The sequence below is a fragment of the Macaca mulatta genome, chromosome 8, assembly GCF_049350105.2.
Source record: "Macaca mulatta isolate MMU2019108-1 chromosome 8, T2T-MMU8v2.0, whole genome shotgun sequence".
In the NCBI taxonomy this organism is placed as follows: domain Eukaryota; kingdom Metazoa; phylum Chordata; class Mammalia; order Primates; family Cercopithecidae; genus Macaca; species Macaca mulatta.
Window position 1 is genome coordinate 19,346,045 of NC_133413.1, and position 22,856 is coordinate 19,368,900.

The 22,856-nt window shown below is 43.3% G+C and overlaps 2 protein-coding genes across 7 annotated transcripts in view; both read right to left on the reverse strand.

The window, feature by feature from the left end:
- MTUS1 (microtubule associated scaffold protein 1) overlaps nt 1-21,706 on the reverse strand; it is a 114,154-nt gene extending 92,448 nt beyond the window's left edge. For 3 of the 6 annotated variants that reach the window (XM_077943105.1, XM_028852376.2, XM_015144827.3), the window contains exons 1-2: nt 19,455-21,702; nt 9,309-9,504 (exon numbers count right to left, since the gene is read on the reverse strand). In XM_077943105.1, the coding sequence (XP_077799231.1) occupies nt 9,309-9,504; nt 19,455-21,548 (2,290 nt within the window). In that variant the 5' untranslated portion in view covers nt 21,549-21,702. Of the gene's footprint in view, nt 1-9,308; nt 9,505-17,391; nt 17,602-19,454 lie in introns of those variants that run through there. The other 3 variants (XM_015144825.3, XM_015144828.3, XM_077943107.1) reach the window with 3 other exon arrangements.
- The window catches only part of LOC144330572 (uncharacterized), an 83,546-nt gene continuing 80,238 nt past the window's right edge, over nt 19,549-22,856 (reverse strand). Inside the window, exon 3 of the mRNA XM_077942763.1 lies at nt 19,549-21,702. Coding sequence (XP_077798889.1) covers nt 21,662-21,702 — 41 coding nt within the window. The 3' untranslated portion in view covers nt 19,549-21,661. The remainder of the gene's footprint in view (nt 21,703-22,856) is intronic.

The following is a 22,856-nucleotide window of genomic DNA, read 5'->3' on the forward strand; positions in this document are numbered from 1 at the left end:
TGATTTTAGTATTCCACCTTCTAGAGTTCCTCAAGGCCATAGGACTCCGTATAACTATCTTCGTTTGCTTAAATTCAAGGGTAAGCTCCCCAGACAAAGGCACAGCAACACAGGTGAGTCACAACAAAAACACAGCAAGTCTGAAGAGTGCAGTAATTTGACAAAGAAGCAAAAAGTCCCACAAAGCAAGGTTCTCACGATGCCCTGAGCTGCAGAGAAGCGCAGCATTCTCGGTGATGCTGTCAGTACCTGCCTCTGCAAGTATGTTCACAAGATGTCTGTGGCTTCAGGTGGGGATTAAACAAAAATAACTGCCTTAGTCACAGGCCTGGAACACATGTCCCATAACTATAGGAACATTTAAATTCAGAGGGGAATAAATCAAAGACTTAGAGGCGTTGCTTCCTTTTCCCAGCTGCCATGCAAAGGAGATGAACAAGGGTCTTCACATGTACACCAGCAAATTTATTTACCATCTGACACTCATGCTAATAATGCCTCATAAGAACAAAAGAAGGTGCACAGTGAGCCTCCTGGCTCATTAGGAGTCAAGGTTTATGAGCAGAGCTGCATTGAGCAATGAGATGGTGAGATCATTGAGACCTCAAAACTTCACACCATCTTTCTTTTCTTTTCTTTTCAGAGGGTCTCGCTCTGTCACCCAGGCAGCAGTACAGTGGTACAATCATACCTCACTGTAGACTCAAACTCGAGCTCAAGAGATCCTCCTGTCTCAGCCTCCCAAGTAGCTAGTAGCTGAGATTACAGGCAGAAGCCACTGGCCTAGCCTGTCCTTATATTTTTATGTCAGCTCTTTTCTGATGGTTTCCTTGGTCTCTCCGTATTTTTACTCTTAAACTTCAAGCTTGCACATACCCCTTTGAGGTGCTTCCCAGTTTGTAGCCTCCTCCAATTTCACACACCCCGAACTAAACTCACTATTCTCCTCCAGAAAACTTCTTGCTACTCTATTCCACATTTCACTTCATGACCCACCATGAAGTGGTGGGTAGACACTTGGGACTGCTCACCACTAACAGAAGTGACCAGACACTTTCTCCAAATTATTTTAAATATGTACTCTACCATCTGTTCCCAAAAAACGTGTAGCACTCGTGCAAGTTTGTGTCTAGAGTATTAGAACTCATCAGCCTCAATCTCCCTTGAGGCAGAGGCTCATCTCATTGACCCCGGGACACGTCTGCTGTGTCCAGCAGGGCATGCTGACCCTGGCCTTGATGTTCCTCAAGCACACGGTATCTTTTGAGAACACCACATCTGCACCTTCGGGAACCCCAGCAGCCTCCTCTACTGGCAAGGCGCATTCCAAACTCCTGCAGGGCATTCCAAACAGTTCAAATGTCACCGCCTCTCCTCCAGTTCTCCCTCACAATGAGTTAGTGTTGCTCCTTTACTGTGGATACACAGTGCTTCGCACAGGTCTCCATTCAAATCAAGCCAAGCAATGTTTTTAAACACCTTTTGTGTAACCAGTACACCGTGCACTGGAAAATACGAAAATAACTAAGAGCTGAACTCTATCCTTATGGATTTCACTGTCTAGAAGGAGACAGACATGTAAGGAAATAATCAGCATACAGCACTATAAATGCAAAGTAGCAGAGAGGCCAGGACAGCTGAGCTGGAATCTGAAGAGCCAAGAGTTTTCATTGGAATGATTTGCTCAGACACCCCCTTATCCCCTCACCCTCCAACCAGTAAGCTCTTTAAGAGGGCATATTTGCTTAATCCTGTTTGTAGTCTCAGAATCTAGTACACTGCCCAACACAGAGCAGGGACCCTAAGCACTTCTTGAATGAATGGGCAAGCCTGCACTATGACATATTAAGCCTACTCATGAGTCATTCCACAAAGCAATCTTCTCCATAATTACTGCCAAGTGAGAATTGTGTGAAATGCCTGGAAAAGATCAAGTATTTACAAGCGATGATGTTTGTGAGGATGAAAAGAGGACATGTGCCTCACAGGCACCCGCATGGCCCTGCTTGGTTGGTCCTGACCTCCTCCGCCCACCCACATCCTCCAGCCCACACCACACACAGTGGGTGGCTCACTGTTCCTTGCGCACCCCACACCCTGCCTCACCTCGGGGTCTCTGCATGGCTGGTCCCTGTGCCTGGAAAGTCCTCCCACCTGACCTCCAAAAGCCTCCCTCCTCCCCTCCTTGCAAGTGTTTGCCCAAATGTCACCCTCTCAGTGAGGCCTTTCTTGATCACCCGTTTAAAAATCTAATTTCCTTCACTGCTTTCTTTTTCTTTTTCTCCTCCTTTTTTTGAGATAGGGTCTTGCTCTGTCACCCAGGCTGGAGAGCAGTGGTGCAACCTCAGCTCGCTGCAACCTCCACCTCCCAGGTTCAAGAGATTCTCCTGCCTCAGCCTCCCAAGTAGCTGAGACTACAGGCACGTGCCACCACACCCAGCTAATTTTTGTATTTTTAGTAGAGATGGGGTTTCACCATGTTGGCCAGGCTGGTCTCGAACTTCTGACCTCAAGTGATCCACCCGCCTCGGCCTCCCAAAGTGCTGGGATTACAGGCGTGAGCCACTGTGCTCGGCCGTTTCTCCTTTATTTGTGGATTCATCATCATGAATCACCACTTGTAAATGCTTGATCTTTTCCATCATCATGAATCCCAAAATGCATTTATTTCTTAATCCCCTTATTAGAATTTAAGGTTCTTAATGGAAGGAATGGGTCTCTTCTGTGCGCTTCATTCCAGTACTTAGAAGAGTCTTAGCACAAGCCAGCCTTCCCCACATTCTCCTTCACACACACGTGGTTTAATGAAGAGTTCACTCATGTCCATGAAAGAAGACACGAGTGCGTCAAGATTCCTGCATGCACGTAAAGAACCAGGGTCAAGAGCACAGACTGTGGGGCCAGAATACCCGGCCCATTTCCCATCTACACCAATTACCCCACTGTGTAACTTTGGACAAGTTACTGAGGCTTTCAGACCCTCAAATTCCTCATCTGTAGAATGGGGATAATCACAGTATCCCTACTAGGAGTTGTGAGAATTAAATGAGACTATGCATTTAAAAAAAGGCTGTGCTTGGCGGACACAGGCACTCAAAACATGTTAGCAATTAATACTATTTTTATGAAAAGAGATCCTGAGACATACTCTAAAGAAAGTGATTTAATCACATAAAAATATACAAACACCTATTAGTGACACATTAATGTTAAATTTTATTCACATTTTAGAGACAGGGTCTTGCTCTGTCACCCCACTGGGAGTGCAGTGGTGCAATTATAGCTCACTGAACCCCCAACCTCCTGGCCAGTGATCCTCCCACCTCAGCCTCCTGAGGAGCAAGGACTACAGGTATGTGACACTTGCCCAGCTAACTTTATTTTTTGTTAAGACAGGGTCTTACTCTGTTGCCCAGGCTGGTCTCAACCTCCTGGGCTCAAGTAATCCTCCCAGCTCATCCTCCCCGATTGCTGGGATTACAGATGGGAGCCACCATGGCCGTCCTCAAGGTGGCTTTTAGAATAACTTATTGAGTAATAACTTCTGATTTTTAGTAATTACTTTATTCAAGTATGTGAAAAGTCTCTCGTAATTTTGCTTACTATCTCTCTCAAACTCTCACCTAGAAAAGTTTAAAAGGATATAAAAGTAATTTGAAGATTTTAAATTCTCTTTAACACGAAATGAATGAAAAAAAAAATCAGTTTACATAAACCACGAAGGAAATACCTTAGCAAGAAAGAAGAGAAACCTGTGATGATAGGCAAGTCACTGCAAGTTTCGGACTAACTACTGTCTTGAAAGGAATTTACTCTATTAACCCACAATAAACTCAATGGAAACAATGAGTTGCCCTTTGGAAATGTGGTTTCTCTTTCTCTAGAAGAAAACTAAAACCCATCTCTTTCAGGAGGCCTTTCTTCACCGACCCGCCCCTGGACATTCTTCTTACGGGGCCTTTTCCCCACCCATCACCATTCTTTGTGCGGCTTTGTGTTTCCTGCACAAACACGCACTCTCCCTCCTCAGTTAGCTCTCCGGAGTCACGGGGCAGGGAGGGAATCCTGTGCTACTTCTGGAACCCTACCTGGCTCAGGCTGGCCACTGAAACGGCAACCGCATGTGTGCAGAGAAGAACACAGATATTTATCATCTAAAACCTGGGAAGAGCTGATATTGCCTCCAAAACAGAGTGACGGCGGGTCTCTCTGAAGACGTCTGGATTGGTCATGAAGGATTTACTGAGCAGTTATTTATTCAGCAACACTAATTTTATGATTACTGTATGTTTTATTGTTTTAAGTTCCAGGGTACATGTGCAGGCCGTGCAGGTTTGTACCATACGTAAACGTGGGCCATGGTGGTTGGCTTCACCTAGCAACCTAGGTATTAAGCCCGGCATGCATTAGCGATTTTTCCTGAAGCAGCATTAATTTCCCATAACCACATAAAATCATTTACATCAGAGTAAACTGACATCAAGCTTTAAACCAAGGCCTGAAAAGTGCCACAGTTTCTAAACCACTCAGCTGGGCAACAAGAATCTTAATTTTTAAGAAATTAAATGTTAGCCTGGTGTGGTGGTTCATGCCTGTAATCTTGGTGCTTTGGGAGGCCTAGGTGAGAGAATCACTTAAGCCCAGGAGTTCGAGACCAGCCTGGCAACAAAGCGAGACCCCCACCGCACCTCTATAAGAAAAAATAAAAATCAGCTAAGCATGCTGAGGCACACCTGTGGTCCCAGCTACGCGGAAGGCTGAGACAGAAGGATTGCTTGAGCCCAGGAATTCAAGGCTGCTGTGATCTATAGTGCAGCCACTGCACTCTGGCCTTGACAACAGAGTGACACTGTCTCAAAAAACAAACAGAAAACAAAACAAAAAAAAGTTAGACTTTATTTTATTATCAAAAATAAAACTCAGGCCAGGCACGGTGGCTCATGATTGTAATCCCCGCACTTTGGGAGGCCGAGGTGGGTGGATCACCTGAGGTCGGGAGTTCGAGACTAGCCTGACCAACATGGAGAAACTCCCATCTCTACTAAAAATGCTAAATTAGCCAGGTGTGGTGATTCGTGTCTGCAATCTCAGCTACTCGGGAGGCTGAGGCAGGAGAACTGCTTGAACCAGGGAAGGGGAGGTTGTGGTGAGCCACGATTGCATCATTTGCATTCCAGCCTAGGCAACAAGAATGAAACTCCATCTCAAAAATAAATAAACAAATAAATAAAACAAAACTCATGGTCATACTAATAGTATTGAGATTAATAATGTGACAGTTAATAGCATCACTGGCTGGTCTGAATCCCACCTCTGCCACTTTCCAGCTGTTTAACATTAGACAAATTATGTAACTTTTCTGTGGAAGATTCCTTGTCTATAGAACAGGGATAAGCCTCACAAAGTTATTGCCAGGATTAAATGAATTTACAGATGAAATTACTAAAACTGAGCCTGAAACTTGACATACACTTAACAGTGTGAGCTGCTATCATTCACATTATAATAATTACTATTAGAAATAATTTTCATCACTATCTCATCTTATTTCAGTACATTTCCAAAGAAGCAAAGGCACTTTAGATTTGGTTTGTTATAATCTCTTATAATCTGGTATCATATAAATATCTGCATTTTGACAAGTAAAATGGAACAGCTCTTTGGGAGGCCAAGGTGGGTGGATCACCTGACGTCAGAAGTTCAAGACCAGCCTGGCCAACATGGTGAAACCCTATCTCTACTAAAAATACAAAAAATTAGCTGGGCGTGGTAGTGGGTGCCTGTAAATCGCAGCTACTCGGGAGGCTGAGGCAGGAGAATCGCTTGAACCCGGGAGGCGGAGGTTGCAGTGAGCCGAGATTGCACCATTGCACTCCAACCTGATCAACAGAGCAAGACTCCGTCTCGGGGAAAAAAAGAAGAAAAAAAAAAAAAAAGGAAAAAGGAACAGCTCCATTGGGTTTAATTACAATTCCTTCTCACATTCATTTTAAAGCTTCAAGAAAATGGCTGTTTCAACACTGGGTCTGGTTTTCTACTTAAGTGTTCTGAAAGGATTTATTGAAAACCCCAAATTGGCTGGAACATTCCTGCTGCTTACCTTTCAGCAGAGTAACTGTGAGTCAGTATGGTGGATATCCATTTGGTTTCAATTTGCTAATACACACAAACACTTCATTGTACAATCAATGGCAACAGGATCACAGTGATCTAAAAGCACATTGTTTCTGCTCCTTGATTTTTCTGTTCTACTTCTAACTCTGTGGAGATTAAGTTTCTTGTCCCCCTCAAGACACATCTCTCAATTTATCGAGAGCATCCCAAAAAATTAGTTGCTATTAAGTTTTCTGTAAAACATAATACAGTAGAATCAAATTAGTCTTCTTAGCTCGGGCTGCCATAATAGTAATAATACCAGATGGGGTGTCTTGAACAACAGAAATTTGTTTTCTCACTGTTCTGCAGGCTGGAATGTCCAAAACAGAGGTGCCAGCTGATCTGCTTCCCAGCAAGGGCCCTCTTCCTGGCATCCAGATGGCCATATTCTCATTGTACCTCACATAGTGAGGACAGTTCCAGTGTCTCTTCCTCTTTTTTTTTTTTTTTTTTTTTTTTTTGAAAGAGTTTCGCTCTTGTTGCCCAGGCTGGAGTGCAATGGTATGATCTTGGCTCACTGCAACTCCCCTTTCCCAGGTTCAAGGGATTCTCCTGCCTCAGCCTCCTGAGTAGCTGAGACTACAGGCACCTGCAACCACCCTCGGCTAATTGTTTTCCGTATTTTTAGTAGAGACGGGGTTTTACCATGTTGGCCAGGCTGGTCTCAAACTCCTGACCTCAGGTGATCCACCTGCCTTGGCCTCCCAAAGTGCTGGGATTACAGGTGTGAGCCACCATGCCTAGGGCATCTCTTCCTCTTTTTCTAAGGGCACCACCTCTCCTGGATTAGGATCCCACTTTTAGGACCCCGTTTAACCTTTATCACCTCCTCACCAGCCCTGTCTCCACACACAATCAAATTATGGGTTGGGGTTTCAACCTATTAATGTAGAGTGACCCAAATATTCAGACCATAAAAGTCTTCTAACCAGTCAAATATAAAACTCAAATTCAAATCCAGAATGTTTCTGGTTACATTACATTTTTCCATTCAGATACAGAAAACCAGTCAGTATAAAAAGGTAATTTAGTCGTTAACTTAGACTGAAAAATCTGGATGCATACCTCAGTTATCAAGCTCATTGACACAGGATGATAAACGCTCAACAACGTGCCCTGTCTTTTCGCTAAGACTAAACAGATCCACTTTTCTCTAAGATACATTATGCAACGCAGGGTGAAAGGACTTAACAACCGCTTCCCGGCTGGGTGGGACTGACTGCCTACATAAAAGGATTCTCTTTCTCAATGTATCCTGGGTATTGGCCTCGTTTCTTAAAAGTATGTGCACGTAGGTTTTCTGGAATTCAAGCGCCACGAAATTCAAAGAATCATACCAGGAACAGCAGTTACTCAGAAAACGAGGTGAGCTCCAAATTGTCCCTAGAAAGGCAAGGACTGGAAAAGCTGACAGAGTCTTTGATTCTCAGACACTTACACTTTCCAGATGTGAAGCCAAAGCCTAGGGAGAGTGAAAGACTTGCTCAGGCAGTGTATTGGAGCCAGAGTGGAACCAAAACACGGGGCTCCTAACAGCAGGCCAGGCGCCAGGGACCACACTCCTATGCCACCAAGCTACAGGTGTTCCTCACAGAGGAGGAGGGGAGCTCCACAGTCTCTGCAAACACCATGAGCCTTACTGGACAACTACAGTAAGGACCAGAGCTTTTTCTTCCCCACCAAGGGACAGGGTTTTGCCCTGCTGCCCAGGCTGGAGTACAGTGGCATGATCATAGCTCACTGCAGCTTTGAACTTCTGGTCTCAAGTGATCTTCCTGCCTCAGCCTCCTGAATAGCTGGAACGACAGGCGCACACCATCATACCCAGCTAAAATACATTTATTTGTTTATTTTTCGTAGAGACAGGGTCTTGCTTTCTTGCCCAGGCTGGTCTTCAACTCCTGGCCTCAAGTGGTCCTCCCACCTCGGCCTCCCAAAGCACTAGGATTTCAGGCATAAACCACCGTACCCAGCCAGGACCAGAGCTTTTATCTCACTCAGCCTTGACTCCCCAAGTGTGGCAATATCCCAAATAAGAATCACTGTTTCTCCCAGTGGCTTTTGGCTTGTTTTTCTCCCAAATGATGAACACTCCGAACTAATGAATTCCTCTTTCCAGCTAGTTCCTCTGGGGATGGACATGTGCTGCAAATCCCTCTTCTTCCACTCACACCTCTGTGGTCATGTCTCCTTGACCTTGACGCCAGGCCTGAATCTAAATAAACAGCCCGTAAAACATTTCTGTGCATTACAGGCTTTCACGCTTGAGGCTTCATGATAGGGCTGAAAAAATGAAACCTACAAATACTAAATGGGAGGGAGATACAGAGATCTTCTGGGATTTGCTGGCTTTCACTAGTGTCCGTAAAACATTCTCACATGTGTGGGCACATCACTATTTTTATAAGGGAACCTACTTCTAAATTGATTTGACATGACTTTAATGTGTTCAGGGTTGCACCTGCAGCAATAAGGTGTGTTCTCTGCAACCTGTTCTCAGTCACCTGCAATGGCTAGCAGGCTTTCCATCCCTGTGACACAGGGCTGACTTTCCCATTTCTTATCAACACAAATCCGTACATCTGCCAAATGCAGTATGATACTTAATAGCTACTCTTGAGGCGCTCAGATTTCACTGGCCTTACATGACTTTAAAATTACAAATTACAAGATACAAGCCAACATAAATAAAAGTTCAGATTAGAAAAATTTTAACTTTTTAGTCACCCTCATATCCCCCTAAATCTATAATACATCTTTCAGTAAAATTTTTTAAAAATTAATCTCTTCACCTGTATTGACAGCATATTATGGACCTACAGTACAACATTTTGGTATTGTTAAGCACTTAACCATTTGAAAAAAATGAATGAAATGATTCAAATTGACAACAGCCACCCAATTGTATATTTACGTACACATCCTTCTGAATAGCTTATAAGATGGTTTATACCCCTATACCTCTCTCCTCAACTAGCCTCTGCCTTGCTCAAAGGGACGTGCTGTCATCTTGTTTTTCGACCTTCTCTGCTCAGGATGCTGGTCCACAAAAGGCTAAATGCTTTAGTGACAGATTGCATTAAACCTATAATCATGACTGTCAAATTTTACATTCAAACAACTCATAAACTGTTGAACTATTTTATTCTTACCAGAACTGGACACACGCCTGATCCTCTGAGGAGAGACGGCTCGATCAGCACTGAGATTTCTACTGTCGCTGTTCCGCCTCAAACAGGAAACAGGGGGCCCCACTTTGGCTTTTGGAGCAGCTATTTGCCTCAAACCGCAGGAGTCAGGCTTGGATATATTCCTGCCTGAGGTGGTCGTCGTTTTTGAAGCAGAGCCCTGTGAAAATAACAGTTAAGACTGTCAACCGAAAATAAAATTCTAAGCCCCCAGTTGATTGAATGGACCCCTCCTCTAGGCCAAGCAGATTCCAAAGAAACCTACAACACAAGTTCAGGCCATGATGGGAAAGCGGTCAGACATGCCTCATTACACTCTCCTCCCTTTAGAATTCAGGCACAACTGACCAGCATTACCATTAAAACAGAGACCTTAAGTTAGACAAAACAGACTCTTTATAGCAAAAAGACACCAAATTCCAGCCTGACTCTGGTATAGCATCACATGACAGACAGCGAGCCCTGAAGGAAACTGAAGTATATTACCCCAAAATATTTTTCTTTAACACATTATGAAAAGGCCCTGCAAAGCTGTCTCTTGTGGGGGCAAATTTACATTCCGTAGAGAATCTTCTTCCTTTCCCCAATCTTTGTCTGGTCCCAAAGAAATTAGCTGAGAGTCTAGCACCTTTTAAAAGTGTAAATAGGTAATATTTGCCATCTATGGCCTCTAAAGGCGGCCACCTGAGGTTTCATCTACGTAATAAGAACCTTGGTCTCCACACCCCCTTACCCCCTTATCTTAACCGAGACCCTGCTTTCTATTGATTCCAGGTCTTTAGATAATTTCTTTTTTTTTTTTTTGGAGACATAGTCTCACTCTGTGGCCCAGGCTGGAGTGCAGTGGCATGATCCCGGCTCACTGCCACCTCTGCCTCCTGGGTTCAAGTGATTCTACCGCTTCAGCCTCCTGAGTAGCTGGGATTACAGGCACATACCACCATCAATCTTTTTACTTTTAGTAGAGACGGCTAATTTTTGTATTTTTGTAGCTATTTTTTTTTTTTTTTTGGTATTTTCTTTTTAGTAGACATGGGGTTTCACCATGTTTTCTTTGTGTGTGTGTGTGTGTGTATGTGTGTTTTTTGTATTTTTAGTAGAGACGAGGTTTCACCGTGTTGGTCAGGCTGGTCTCAAACCCCAGACTTCGTGATCTGCCTGCCTCGGCCTCCCAAAGTGCTGGGATTACAGGCGTGAGCCAATAACTTAACTCTTTCAACCAATTGCCAATCAGTAAATCTCTGAATCCACCTATGATCTGTAAGTCCCTACTTCAAGATGTCTCATCTTTCCAGACCAAACTAATCTATATCTCAAATGTATGGACTGATGTCTTTTGTCTCCCTAAAATGGATAAAATCAAGCTGTAACCCAACCACCTACACACATGTTCTCAGGACCTCTTGAGGATGTGTCATCAGCCATGGCCCTCATATTTGACTCAGAATAAGTCTCTTCACATATTTTAGAGTTTGGCTTTTTTCATTAATAAAATTTTAATCCAGATCATACCTTCCCCATATCACTTCCCTGTGGTATTAGCTATGTGAAGGGAACAATTTCTAAGTGGACGTGTACAGTTGTCCATTGGTATCAAAAATGATTGGTTCCAGGACCCTTGCAGATATCAAAATCCATGGACACTCAAATAAATCTCTTATATGAAATAGTGTAGGGTTTGCATATAACCTACGCACATCCTCCCATGTACTGTAAATCATCTCTACATTACTTACAACATAGTATTCAGCATGTAGGAAGTTCAAGTTTTGCTTTTTGAAACATTGCGAATTTTTTTTCTGAGTATTTTCAATGCAAGGTTGGCTCAATCCACAGATGTGGAACCCACAGATACAGAGGGCTGACTGTATTCAATTTTCATTTTTACTATGAAGCCATTAAAACTCTTCATGGCTTACTCTTTAATTCACCGTATTCTGCCTTTGTACCCATTAGTGAGAATGTACTCAAGATTGCCAGTATCACAAGTTAAATTCAAGCTAGTTTTCAATCCTTTCCCTGGGCGCTCTCTCTACAGCATCCAGCGCTAACAACTCCATTCTCTGGTTTCCTGACAAAGCTCTTTCCTGGTTTTCCTTCTACTTGTCTGGGCATTCCTTTTCTGGGTCCTATTCTTCTTTACTTTTGGAGGCTAGTGATAGAATTTGGATCTGTGTCCCCACCCAAATCTTGTATGGAACTGCAATCCCCAGTGTTGGAGGAGGGGCCTGGTGGGAGGTGACTGGATCATGGAAGCAGATTTCTCCCTTGCTGTTCTCCTAATAGTGAGTTCTTACAAGATTTGCTTGTTTACAAGTATGTGTCACCTTGCCCCTCATTCTATTCCTCCTTCTCCAGTCATGCAAGACATGTCTGCTTCCCCTTTGCCTTTGGGCCTGGACTGTAAGTTTCCTGAGGCTTCTGCAGCCTTGCTTCCTGTACAGCCTGTGGAACTGTGAGTCAATTAAACCTCTTTTCTTTATAAATTACCCAGTCTCAGGTAGTTCTTTATATAGCAATGTGAGAACAGACTATTACAGCTAGTCTTCATGAAGACTTAGCCTCGGCCCTGTTCTCTTTCCTCACCATGTACTCTTCCTACATGATTCTGGCTGCTCTTTCAATTGCCACGCGTACACTGCTACATCCAAATCCACATGTCCAACCAGTACTCTCTCCTGAGTTTCCCATATACCTAACTTCCTCTTCACCTTCCAACTCAGCATCCTTTAAGTACCTCTATGAATTAGTCTATTTTCACAATGCTGATAAAGTCGCATCTGAGACTGCGTAGTTTATAAAGAAAAAGAGGTTTAATGGACTCATAGTTCCACGTGGCTGGGGAGGCTTCACAATCATGGTGGAAGGTGAAAGTTTCATCTTACATGGCAGCAGACAAGAGAGAATGAGAGCCAAGCAAAAGGGGTTTCCCCTTATACAACCATCAGATTTCATGAGACTTATTCATTACCACAAGAACAGTATGGGGGAAACTACCCCCATGATTCAATTATCTCCCACCAGGTCCCTCCCACAATACGTGGGAATTATGGGAGCTACAATTCAAGATGAGATTTGGGTGGGGACACAGCCAAACCATATCACTCTACTTAACTCACTAACCTAGAGCCCTTATAGAATACTATTCTAAATTCTAAGTATATGTATCAACTCACTTAACCCTCATAAGAATCCTGTGAAGTTGGTAGGTTTATTGTACCCCAGTTTACAAAACAAGAACGTGAAGCATTTTCTAAAATTAAACTTACTTTCCTATCTACCTCAAAACTTATCTCTTCCCATGTTCACCACAACATACCCAGGCACCCAGCTTCAACAATGAAAGCTATTTCTCTTTTCCATCTGCTGTTATTCCTCACCAAGATTACTGAAACCATGTCATCAGGATCTTTCTGGTCTCTCCAGCTTTCAATTCATCTTTTATCTGCCTGCTAGGGCAATCTCTCTCTAACTCAAATAGGGTTAGACATCTTCCGTCTGTCTTTCAGATGACATCTCTTCTGCACAAGGCCCAGCAATCCTTTTGCACATGAGAGGCCCTGCCATCCTCTTCACCTTATTCCCTACTGCTCAGGGTTCTATACACCCAGCTCCCTTCACACCTACTACCTAGAGTCCCCTAAATGAGAAAATGTTCTCATATTTCTTCATCTTTGTACGTGGTATTCCTCTACCCAGAACACTTGCCCTTCAAGTTCCAGCTAGTGACAACATGTGATGTCCCCTATAAGCCTTCCTTGACAACTATACCCATCACCACACTTTTTTCCCCCTCCTGCAGCACAGCAGTCTACTCACACTCCCAACTTAGCAATCAACACACCCTTGCTGGTTTACTTTCTCCTATTCATAGAGGCAGGAGGCAGAGAAATTCTAGGCAGACAGGGGCAGCTCCCCAGCAAAACCCCACCTTCAAGGCAAAACCCCTGAAACCTGCGGTCAAAGTGAGAACTTCTATCCCTGTTTACCCACTCTCTCCTAATTAGTTCTTTCTGAATCATGTCTTTTTACCAATCGAATGTTGCCTTTTCCAAAACTATCCATGGCCTGCCCCGCCCCCACATCCCATTCCCGTAAAGACCCCAGACTCACTCGGTAGAGGACACAAGCGGCTTGACTGATGTATTAGTCCATTTTTACGCTGCTAATAAAGACATATATGAGACTAGGCAACTTACAAAAGAAAGAGGTTTAATTGGACTTAGAGTTCCACATGGCTGGAGAAGCCTCACAATCATGGCAGAAGGCAAGGAGGAGCAAGACATGTCTTACATGGACAGCAGCAAAGAGAGCTCGTGCAAGACAACTCCCCCTTATAATAACCATCGGATCTCCTGAGACTTAATCACTATTATGAAAACAGCATGGGAAAGACCTGCCCCCCATGATTCATTTCCCTTCCACTGGGTCCTTCCCACAACATGTGGGAATTCAAGACGAGGCTTGGGTGGGGTCACAACCAAACCGTATCAACTGGAGACTTCAGAGAACAGCTCAGTCTACCGTCATATCATCCTGAACATACCCAATCTCGTCTGATCTTGGAAGCTAAGCAGGGTCAGGCCTGGTTAGTACTTGGATGGCAGACCGACAGCTGGACTTTGGAGGAGAGATGGCTTAACTTTGGAGAAAAGCTGACTGGAGACGGCCAGACTTCAGAGAAGATTATCTGCCCGTCCTGTCGCCTCTTCAGCTTCCCTCTCTGCTGAGAGCCACTTCCATCGCTAAATAAAATTATCCACCTCCACCATCCTTCAAGTGTCCATGTGACCCAATTCTTTTTGGACAGCAGACAAGAGCTTGGGACCAAGTTTGGGTACCCAAAAAAGGTTGTCACAATGACCCTTTGCCCTCGCTGCTGGAGGGCAGCTCTCCCACACCATGAGGCAAAGGGCCCACTGAGCTGATGACACACCGCTGTCCATGGATGGTGGAGCCAAGAGAGCACTGTAACATGCCCTCTGGGGCTTTGGGGGTCACAGACACCACCACCTGGGCACCACTGTGGGGCCCACACAGAGCCTGCTCCTGCTGGCACTCAAAGTGGCTGGTTGGATCCTGTACTCACTTGCCCAAACACTCCTGCCCGCAAGAGGTTGAGCATGGCGGGCTGAATAAATGGGGTGCCCCCACTGCAAGTTTTACAAAGGGGTTGAGAAAAACTCCTGCATCAGTATTACCCACTGCACTAGGCATTACATTTAGACAGGGTCTCTTTTTTCCCTATACCCTAACAATCATCACCATATACATAATACACAGTAGGCACCCAATAAATGTTTCTATTCTACATAGAGGAAATGGGAGCCTGAGCCTTACAGTGTGAATTCCAACATCAAACTATAATTTGCATTCTCCCTTTACATTAATGTAAAGCAATAATAAAATTCTAAGCCCCCCAACCATCTGAAAGGACCACTTCTTTTGGCCAAGGGCATTCCAAGGTTAACCTTAAAAACTAGGTCAGGATATGAAAGGAAGGGGGAGTCAGACATAATTATACTCTCTCCCAGGTTGGAATTCAGGCACAGCTGACCAGCATTAACATCAACATAGACCTTACGACTGACAGAACAGACTCTTTTAAGTCTGATAAGAAAAATTTACTATCAACTCCCCCTGAAGCAGGCTACCTGAAGGTTTCATCTGCATGATAAAACCTTGGTCTCCACAGCTCCTTACCTTAACCCAGACATTCTTTTTTGTTGATTCCAGGTCTTCAACTCTTTGAACCAACTGCCAATTAGAAAATCTTTAGGCTGGGGGCAGTGGCTCAAACCTGTAATCCCAGCACTTTGAGAGGCCAAGGCGGGCAGATCAAATGAGGCCACAAGTTCAAGACCAGCCAGGCCAACATGACAAAACCCCGTCTCTACTAAAAATACAAAAAAATTAGCTGGGTGTGGTGGTTCTCACCTATAAAACCAGCTACTCAAAAGGCTGAGGCAAGAGAATCACTTGAACCCGGGAGGCAGAGACTGCAGTGAGCCGAGACATCACACCACTGCACTCCAGCCTGGGCAACAGAGAATCTGTCTCAAAAAAAAAGAAAATATTTAAATCTGCCTGTGACCTGGAAACTGCCTCCACTTCCAGTTGTCTCTCCTTTCTAGACAGAACCAATGTATACCTTACATGTACTGATTGATGTCCCATGTCTCCCTAAAATGTGTAAAACCGAGCTGTACCTGGATCACCTTAGGCACATCTTCTCAGGATCTCCTAAAGGCTGTGTCATGGGCCATTGGTCACTCATATTTGGCTCAGAATAAATCTCTTCAAATATATTACAGAGTTTGACGCTTTTTTTTGACACAAAGAACAAATGAGCCCAACAGAGACTTAGTAACCTGCTTGAGGTCACTCTGCTCAGTAAATGGTGGAGCTACAAATTGAAACTACTCCAAAATCCGTGCTTGTAAAGCAGCATATTCCCCACCATCACTTTTCTTTCTTTAATAAAGCACAAGTGTTAATTTCCAATAGAGATACATAAAGCCCAATGCTGATGGCAGAATTCATACATTAGGTGAATTCAACAATAACTTAGCAGGCCAGTCACCCATGAGAACAGCTGGAGGTCATGTTTTGGCACTGGAGAACAATACAGAATTGGCCAAGAAAAGCAAGCGACTGTACACAAACTAACAAAGATCTTCTGTCTCTGGCTAGGTTCAATGAAAGCTGGCTAAATTCATCCCCCAGAGAAAAATCTTCTTTTAAAAAGTAACCCAAAAGTTAATCTCCCAGAGAAAACCTTCTTTTAAAAAGTAATGCAAACCTCTCACCAATTTACAAAAGTGAATCTTCAGCAAATCACTTATTTTGCCTTTCAGAGCCAACATTCCAAAAATTTTGAAACCCTACGGTGTATGGAGCAGAAAAGGCCAGGATTCAAGCGAGGGCTCTGCATGTGAAGTCCAATTTTACTACTTACCAGCTGTGTGAGTTTTAAGTGGCCTGGCTGAAGTATTAAAATGTCGACAACAATTGCCCTGTTGTTACTGGGAAGAGTAAATAACAATGTATGTAAAGCACCTGAGCATTACAGGCCTATTAAACAACCTAATATACCTAAGGCACCTGAGCAAAGTGCCCGACCCAGAGCAAGGACTGAATAAACATCAATTCCTTTCCTTTTAGGTAAGTCTCCACTCTCTTTATCTCACACGCTATCATGAATACATAACCTCTGTTGTGAGAAGCTACATAAAGCCCCCTGTTTCAAATAAAAATCAAGTGCCTTCTTCCAAATAAAAACTTTTCTAACGATTCAGATAAACCCTGACCACCAAAGAGCTGTGAAGCTGCAGGCAGCCTCGGGATTCAGTAAATTCAAGGTCGAAGGTAGGCCAACAGAGCAACAGTAAAAATGAACATCCGGCTGGGTGTGGTGGCTCACGCCTGTAATCCCAGCACTTTGGGAGGCCAATGCGGGCGGATCACTTGAGGTCAGGAGTTTGAGACCAGCCTGGCCAACATGGTGAAACCCCATCTATAACAAAAATACAAAAAACTAGCCAGGCGTATGCGCCTGTAGTCCCAGCTACTCGGGAGACTGAGGTGAGAGAATTCCTCGAACCTGAGAGGCAGAGGTTGCAGTGAACTGAGACTGCATCACCGCACTCCAGCCTGGGTGACAGAGCAAGACTCCATCTCAAAGAAAAAGAAAATTAACATCCCTCCAGGATGGTCTCCTCATCAATCCAGGGCAACAAGAGCCTCTGAGTGCTGCTGAAGTGACCAACAGACGTTCACTTTTCAGGAAAACACTCAGCGAATCCATTCAGCTCTCTACAGTAAGTGCAAAGCCCAGTGGCCTATGAGGGTCTCCCAGATACTTTCCCATCCTCCTTCCCAGAGTCATGGAAATGTGAAAGACATAAACTAGCAAAATCAGAGAGCACGGTGCTTCAGACATGATCATGAAGAAAGAGTAGGCCGGGCGCGGTGACTCACGACTGTGGTCCCCGCACTTTGGGAGGCTGAGGCAGGCGGATCATGAAGTCAAGGGATCGAGACCAACCTGGGCAACATGGTGAAACCTCGTCTCTATTAAAAATACAAAAATTAGCTGAATGTGGTGGTGCACGCCTGTAGTCCCAGCTACTTCAGAGGCTGAGGCAGGAGAACTGCTTGAACCCAGGAGGCGGAGGTTGCAGTGAGCCAAGATTGTGCCACTGCACTCCAGCCTGCGGACAGAGTAAGAACAAGACTCCATCTTTAAGGGAAAAACAAAGAAAAAAAGAAAAAAGAGTAAGTCCTTTATGCCAGTTGTCAAGCAAAAGTGACAGCACTGCGAATATGGGACAACCTTTCAGGACTTACAAAGTATTTCATATCTAATTACGAATCCTAATTGCCAGATTCCTAAGGCGAAAAGTGCTGCTTCTCCAAGATGTACTAGGATCCATTTCAACCTGATGATTCTATCACCTTACTTCAATACCACATCGGGAGCCTGAAGAACAGGCTTTCAAGTTGCACAGGGGCAATATAACCCTAAGACTAAATACACAAATCAGGAAAACTTTTAGTTTCAAAATTACACAATTACACAACCAATTTAAACTCAAGACAAATGTCATTTAAAAAAAAAAAAACTTTATGCGTTTTTGGTAGCTGGGGACTGACACACCAAAAAAAGTCTCCCATATATCAAGAGAATAAACATTGTGTTTCTACGTATATCTATAAATGCCAAACTAAGAAAGTTGATTAGAATTAAGAGCATGTTGTAATTTAATTTTGCAAAAAAATTAAAATTATAAATGAGTTTTCTAAGTTTGACTTTAAGATAACTTAAAAACTAAACCTGAGTTTTGAAACTATGGATGAACTTATTAGTTTAGAAATCACTGTGGTATACCCTTCTTCCAAACAGAGAAGACTGGTTGTTAAAACCCAAACATGTCTAAATTGATGTTTTAGAGAATCAAGAATATCTTCAGTCTTTCCTAACCTTGTCTTCTAAAGGAACCCGACAATTCCCTCCTGTGTGGCCCCTATGCACCCTGAAGACACACACCTAAGTCAGCTCTTCCGCACTTGCTATTCCATGTGCTTCATTCCTCTTGCCATGAGCCCTCCGAGGGACAGGCTGGCTGTGTCACACCTGCCTTTCTCCCCTGGCACCTACCTCCCTTCCTGACCCAGAGGACAGGCACCCAAGGACAGCCTGTCTGGGGCTGAAAATACACCTAAGTCCCCACTGCCAAAAATAGGGCCGAGGACACACACCCAATGGCCAACAGTGGCCTGTCAAATGTTTTAAAACTCAGAAAACCAATTTCTTCACACTATTCTCAAAAATACATGCATGTTTAAAGGAAAATCACCTTTACACTGCATGTGAATTCTTTATTCTTTACATAGCAGTCTCTAGGTGCTCCCCAAATATTTTAGACAGGTGCTATGGAAAACATACTAGTTTTTCACTATACATGAGTAAAAGATATTTTATTTTATGTACCAGGAATTAATACATTAAGAGTACAAGAGGTTTCACACATCCACTAGGGCCAATCCTTTCATCTTTGGGTCTCAAAAAATCACTTGTCCAAAATCATTCTTAGCTGGTCAGAGGAAAAATCAAGAACGCTCTTGCTCATACAAGAGGGCTCTACTTCCCGGAGCTGCCACCTCCACAAGAGTCCAGGAGTTATTTTTATGTTGACATGTTTACCAGCACTCTCAAGCCCTTTCTTAAATGTTGTCCGATACATTTTAAAGTTGACAACCCAACGTTTTCAGAAAAATAAAATATAACCTGATTGTATCAGGCATTTAAACTACTAATTACACTAAAATATTAAAGTAGCTTCATTTTTTCAGCACACTATTAAAAAGAATGGTGATACTTGATACAAAATACTGACATTGAGGATTTTTTTTCCCATATGCAGGTTTGTTATATTGAAACCTATTAACACCCTAATACATACTGACAAGACAATGAATTAACAACTAAATGTACATCTGCCCACCTAGTTCTGCAATATTATTGACTGACAGATAACTAATTGCTAACACATCTCGGTTTTCTCCACAGTTCTCTGAAGCTTGCAAAAAAATGTATATATTACTTACCAAAAACAGAGAACCATATTCAAAAGTCTCATTCATAATCTCTTGTTTCAGCTCTTGTTTTTCCATAGATGTCCCATTTTCTTTTTCACCCTTCTTTTCAGGGCTATTCCTATCAATGTGGGGAACGTATGTCATTTCCAAACATTCTGCACTTTCCATTTTAACAGGGAGTATGCCTTTGATCTTCTGAAACAACGCAGAAACGGACCCGGTCTCGCATGCTGAGTTAGAAGAACTGGCTTTGTCAACATCCTCCTGATTCGATTTCACGGCAGATGTTGTTCTTGGAACCCTGTGTGAAGCATTTTTAGCATGAGTTGTAACACGCACAGCCTGGCCAGTAATGAGTTTATTAAACTGCTGCTTATGCGTCTTGTTAATTAGAATTTCTGCTTTTTTGTCTGCATTCAAGTCAGCTCTTGGTGTTCTGCTCAAGACTGTTGGCTGTCTTGAGGAAACCACTGATGAGGGTGATGAGGCACCGGTCAGCTGAGGTCTGGGTGTGACCTTAGATAAAGCAGCATCTCTGGACTGCAACACTGGTCTAGACATAACTTTTGCTTTGACATTCTTGAAGTTTGGTCTTGGGTAACTTATAATTTCAGTTTTTCTAACTTTGCAACCTATTGGGGTATTCGTTTTGGTTGCTGATTTTCCTAAACTAGGTTTACAAAGGTTCACAGGTGCCTCCTTCGAGTTTGGTATGTTTTTAAGCCCTCGATTACTCTTCTCCACTTTCTTAGATTTCTCTGTTGCTTCAATCGGTGAAACAGAAAAGGTTACTTTTGTGGGTTCTAGGACTGGTGTTGACATGCATATCATGCTGTCTGTGCTAATGACCATATCATTTGCATCCCAGGTCAGTCCACATGACAAGCCCACCTTTTGTCCTGGCGGGCTACTTAGAATCAATTCTGAGGTACGATTTTGGGTTTCCAAATCCTTTCCTTTGGAGGCCATTTGTGTGTCTTCAGTCTCAGTGACTTTATGCTCTGGGTTCAGCACTTGGGCTTCGCTTTTATCAAAAGCTGGCACCATTAAAGGGCATTCATCATCAATAAGACAATGGGACACTGTCTCTCTCAGATTTTGGCCCATTTCCTTTTGCCTGTATGAGCTCTGTGAATGTGGTTCGCTATTGGATTCATCTTGGGATAAACAAAAGAACTCTTGTAAGGCAGAACCATTGGGGACTTCCATGCCATCAGAAACTGGTGTTAGAGCTTGTGTCTCTTTTTCTCCAACTAGTCCTTGCTGTGATCCATCTGTGTACTCACTGGTGACCTTTCCTGAAGAACGTGGACACCGATTTCCAATATCTGAAACAAAAACCTCACTTTGCATCACCACATCAGAAAATGCTGTGTAAGTCATGTCTTGGGCTTCTGATGGTGTGGCTTGAGGGTTTTCAAAGCTTTCTCTGTCGTAAGTAGTTTCTCTTGCATGCATCTTATCAGAATGGGAAGATGTCCAAGTGGAATAGGATAAAGAAGATGTATTTCCACTTCTCCTACCAGCTGGTGGCAGGCTTCCAGTGGTGTGGAAGGACTGAGTCTTTCCGATGGCATGACGTGATATAAAGGTGCAGTTAACTTTATCCACTGTCATATCAAATGTCTGGTTTAGTTCCAAGGAAGCAGAGTAGCCTGTACAGTTCAAATCGTCATTAGGCTTCCACACAAAAGGCAAACATGGCTCAACACTCTGGCCCTGAACTGCTTCTAGGGAATGACAACTGTGTTGCAGATATTTGGGCTTCTCGGTACCTACAAGTGCAGGAGACTGACAAATGGAATCTTTATGCATATCTAACACCTGCTTACTAAAGAAATCACTAGAAGACTTTTCAGGATCAAATACTTCAACACCCTGAAGGCTTAAAGAAATATTTTCACCAGTAACCACAGCAGGGTCAGTTTCATAATCAACCACCATGTCATCTGGGTTGGCAGAATTCCAATCCACACTGCTGGCTGAGGAGTTTTGTGTAGGTGGTGATCTTGGGTTGTATGCATGTGTATTTCCATCTTCATCACTGGTAAAGAAGGTTTGCGATTCATCTTCTATTTTACCATCTGAATTATCATCAGTCATCCTGAATAGTAACCTTAAACCTCTGCCATTTTATGTCTTCTTCAATTCCTTTTAAATGAGAGGATGGGAAAAATGGTCTGTCTTCTAGGTTTTTCAGCACAGTTGAAAGTGTTTTAGTCTAAGTTGCTCTGAAGATTAAATGGTTTGTTGTTCCCTGGAAGAAATAAAATGTTTAACTCAAGTAACTATTAGAAAAATTAACAGGCCACCCCTTAGTTTCAATCACTAAGTGATTAGTTTCAACCACTTTATGTTCACATTTAGAACCCACAACTATTGATGTGGGTAACTGAGATATAATTATGCAATCTATCACCCCTTTTCAAGACACTTTTTATATGTGAGGGAATGGGGCAGACTGGAAGATGGGTCATTTCTCGTTAACCCTGTCCCTGACTTTATAACTGATATGCCTCTTAGGGACTTGTCATAGAGAGAAGGAGCTAAAACTGGCAATAGTTTTTCCTTCTTCTTGGCTGATAGAGTGACAATTCACCCATATTTGCTTATGATGTCACTTCCCCTTCTTCTAAGGGCACCAGCTCTATTGGATCAGCACTCCACCCTTATGACTGCATTTAACCTTAATCACCTCCTTAAAGGCTCTGTCCCAAAATATGTCTGTTGTCCCAGGATGATTAGTAATCATGTCCCTTTCATTCTCAGAAGGGCCCCCTATTATTTCCACCCAGAGTGAATATTAGACCATGAAAGCCCAGCAAATGAGCTGAAGATCAATCAAGAACTCACGTTTCTCCTTTGTTTTTATTCTTATCTAAAACATATGCCATTTCCAAATTGAAGGAAAAAAAAAGCTGTCGATTCTTAAAGGCTAAAGTGGTACCCTGGTGGAAGTCCCTCGAAATGTGAGACAGTTACCATATGTTATGGACGAAACTGTTCCCCGCCCCTTCTCCAATTCATATGTGAAGCCCAACCCCCTCCTTATGTTAACCATGTTGGAGACAGAGCCTTTAAGGAGGTGATTAAGGTTAAATGCAGTCATAAGGGTGGAGTGCTGATCCAACAGAGCTGGTGCCCTTAGAAGAAAGGGAAGTGACACCAGAATGCTCTCCCACCTTTGATTCATCCCCTCTCTCTACAAAATTAGGGTACACTGAGAAGAGGAGGAGAGCTCTCACCAGAAACCAAACCCTGAAAAGAACCTTAATCTTGAACTTTCCAGCCTCCAGAACTGTGAGAAAATAAGTTTTCGTTGCTTAAGCCATCCAGTGTATGATAATTTGTTATGGTGGCCAAAGAAGACTTAAGTACCACATGACTCAGCAATTCTACTCCTAAGAATCT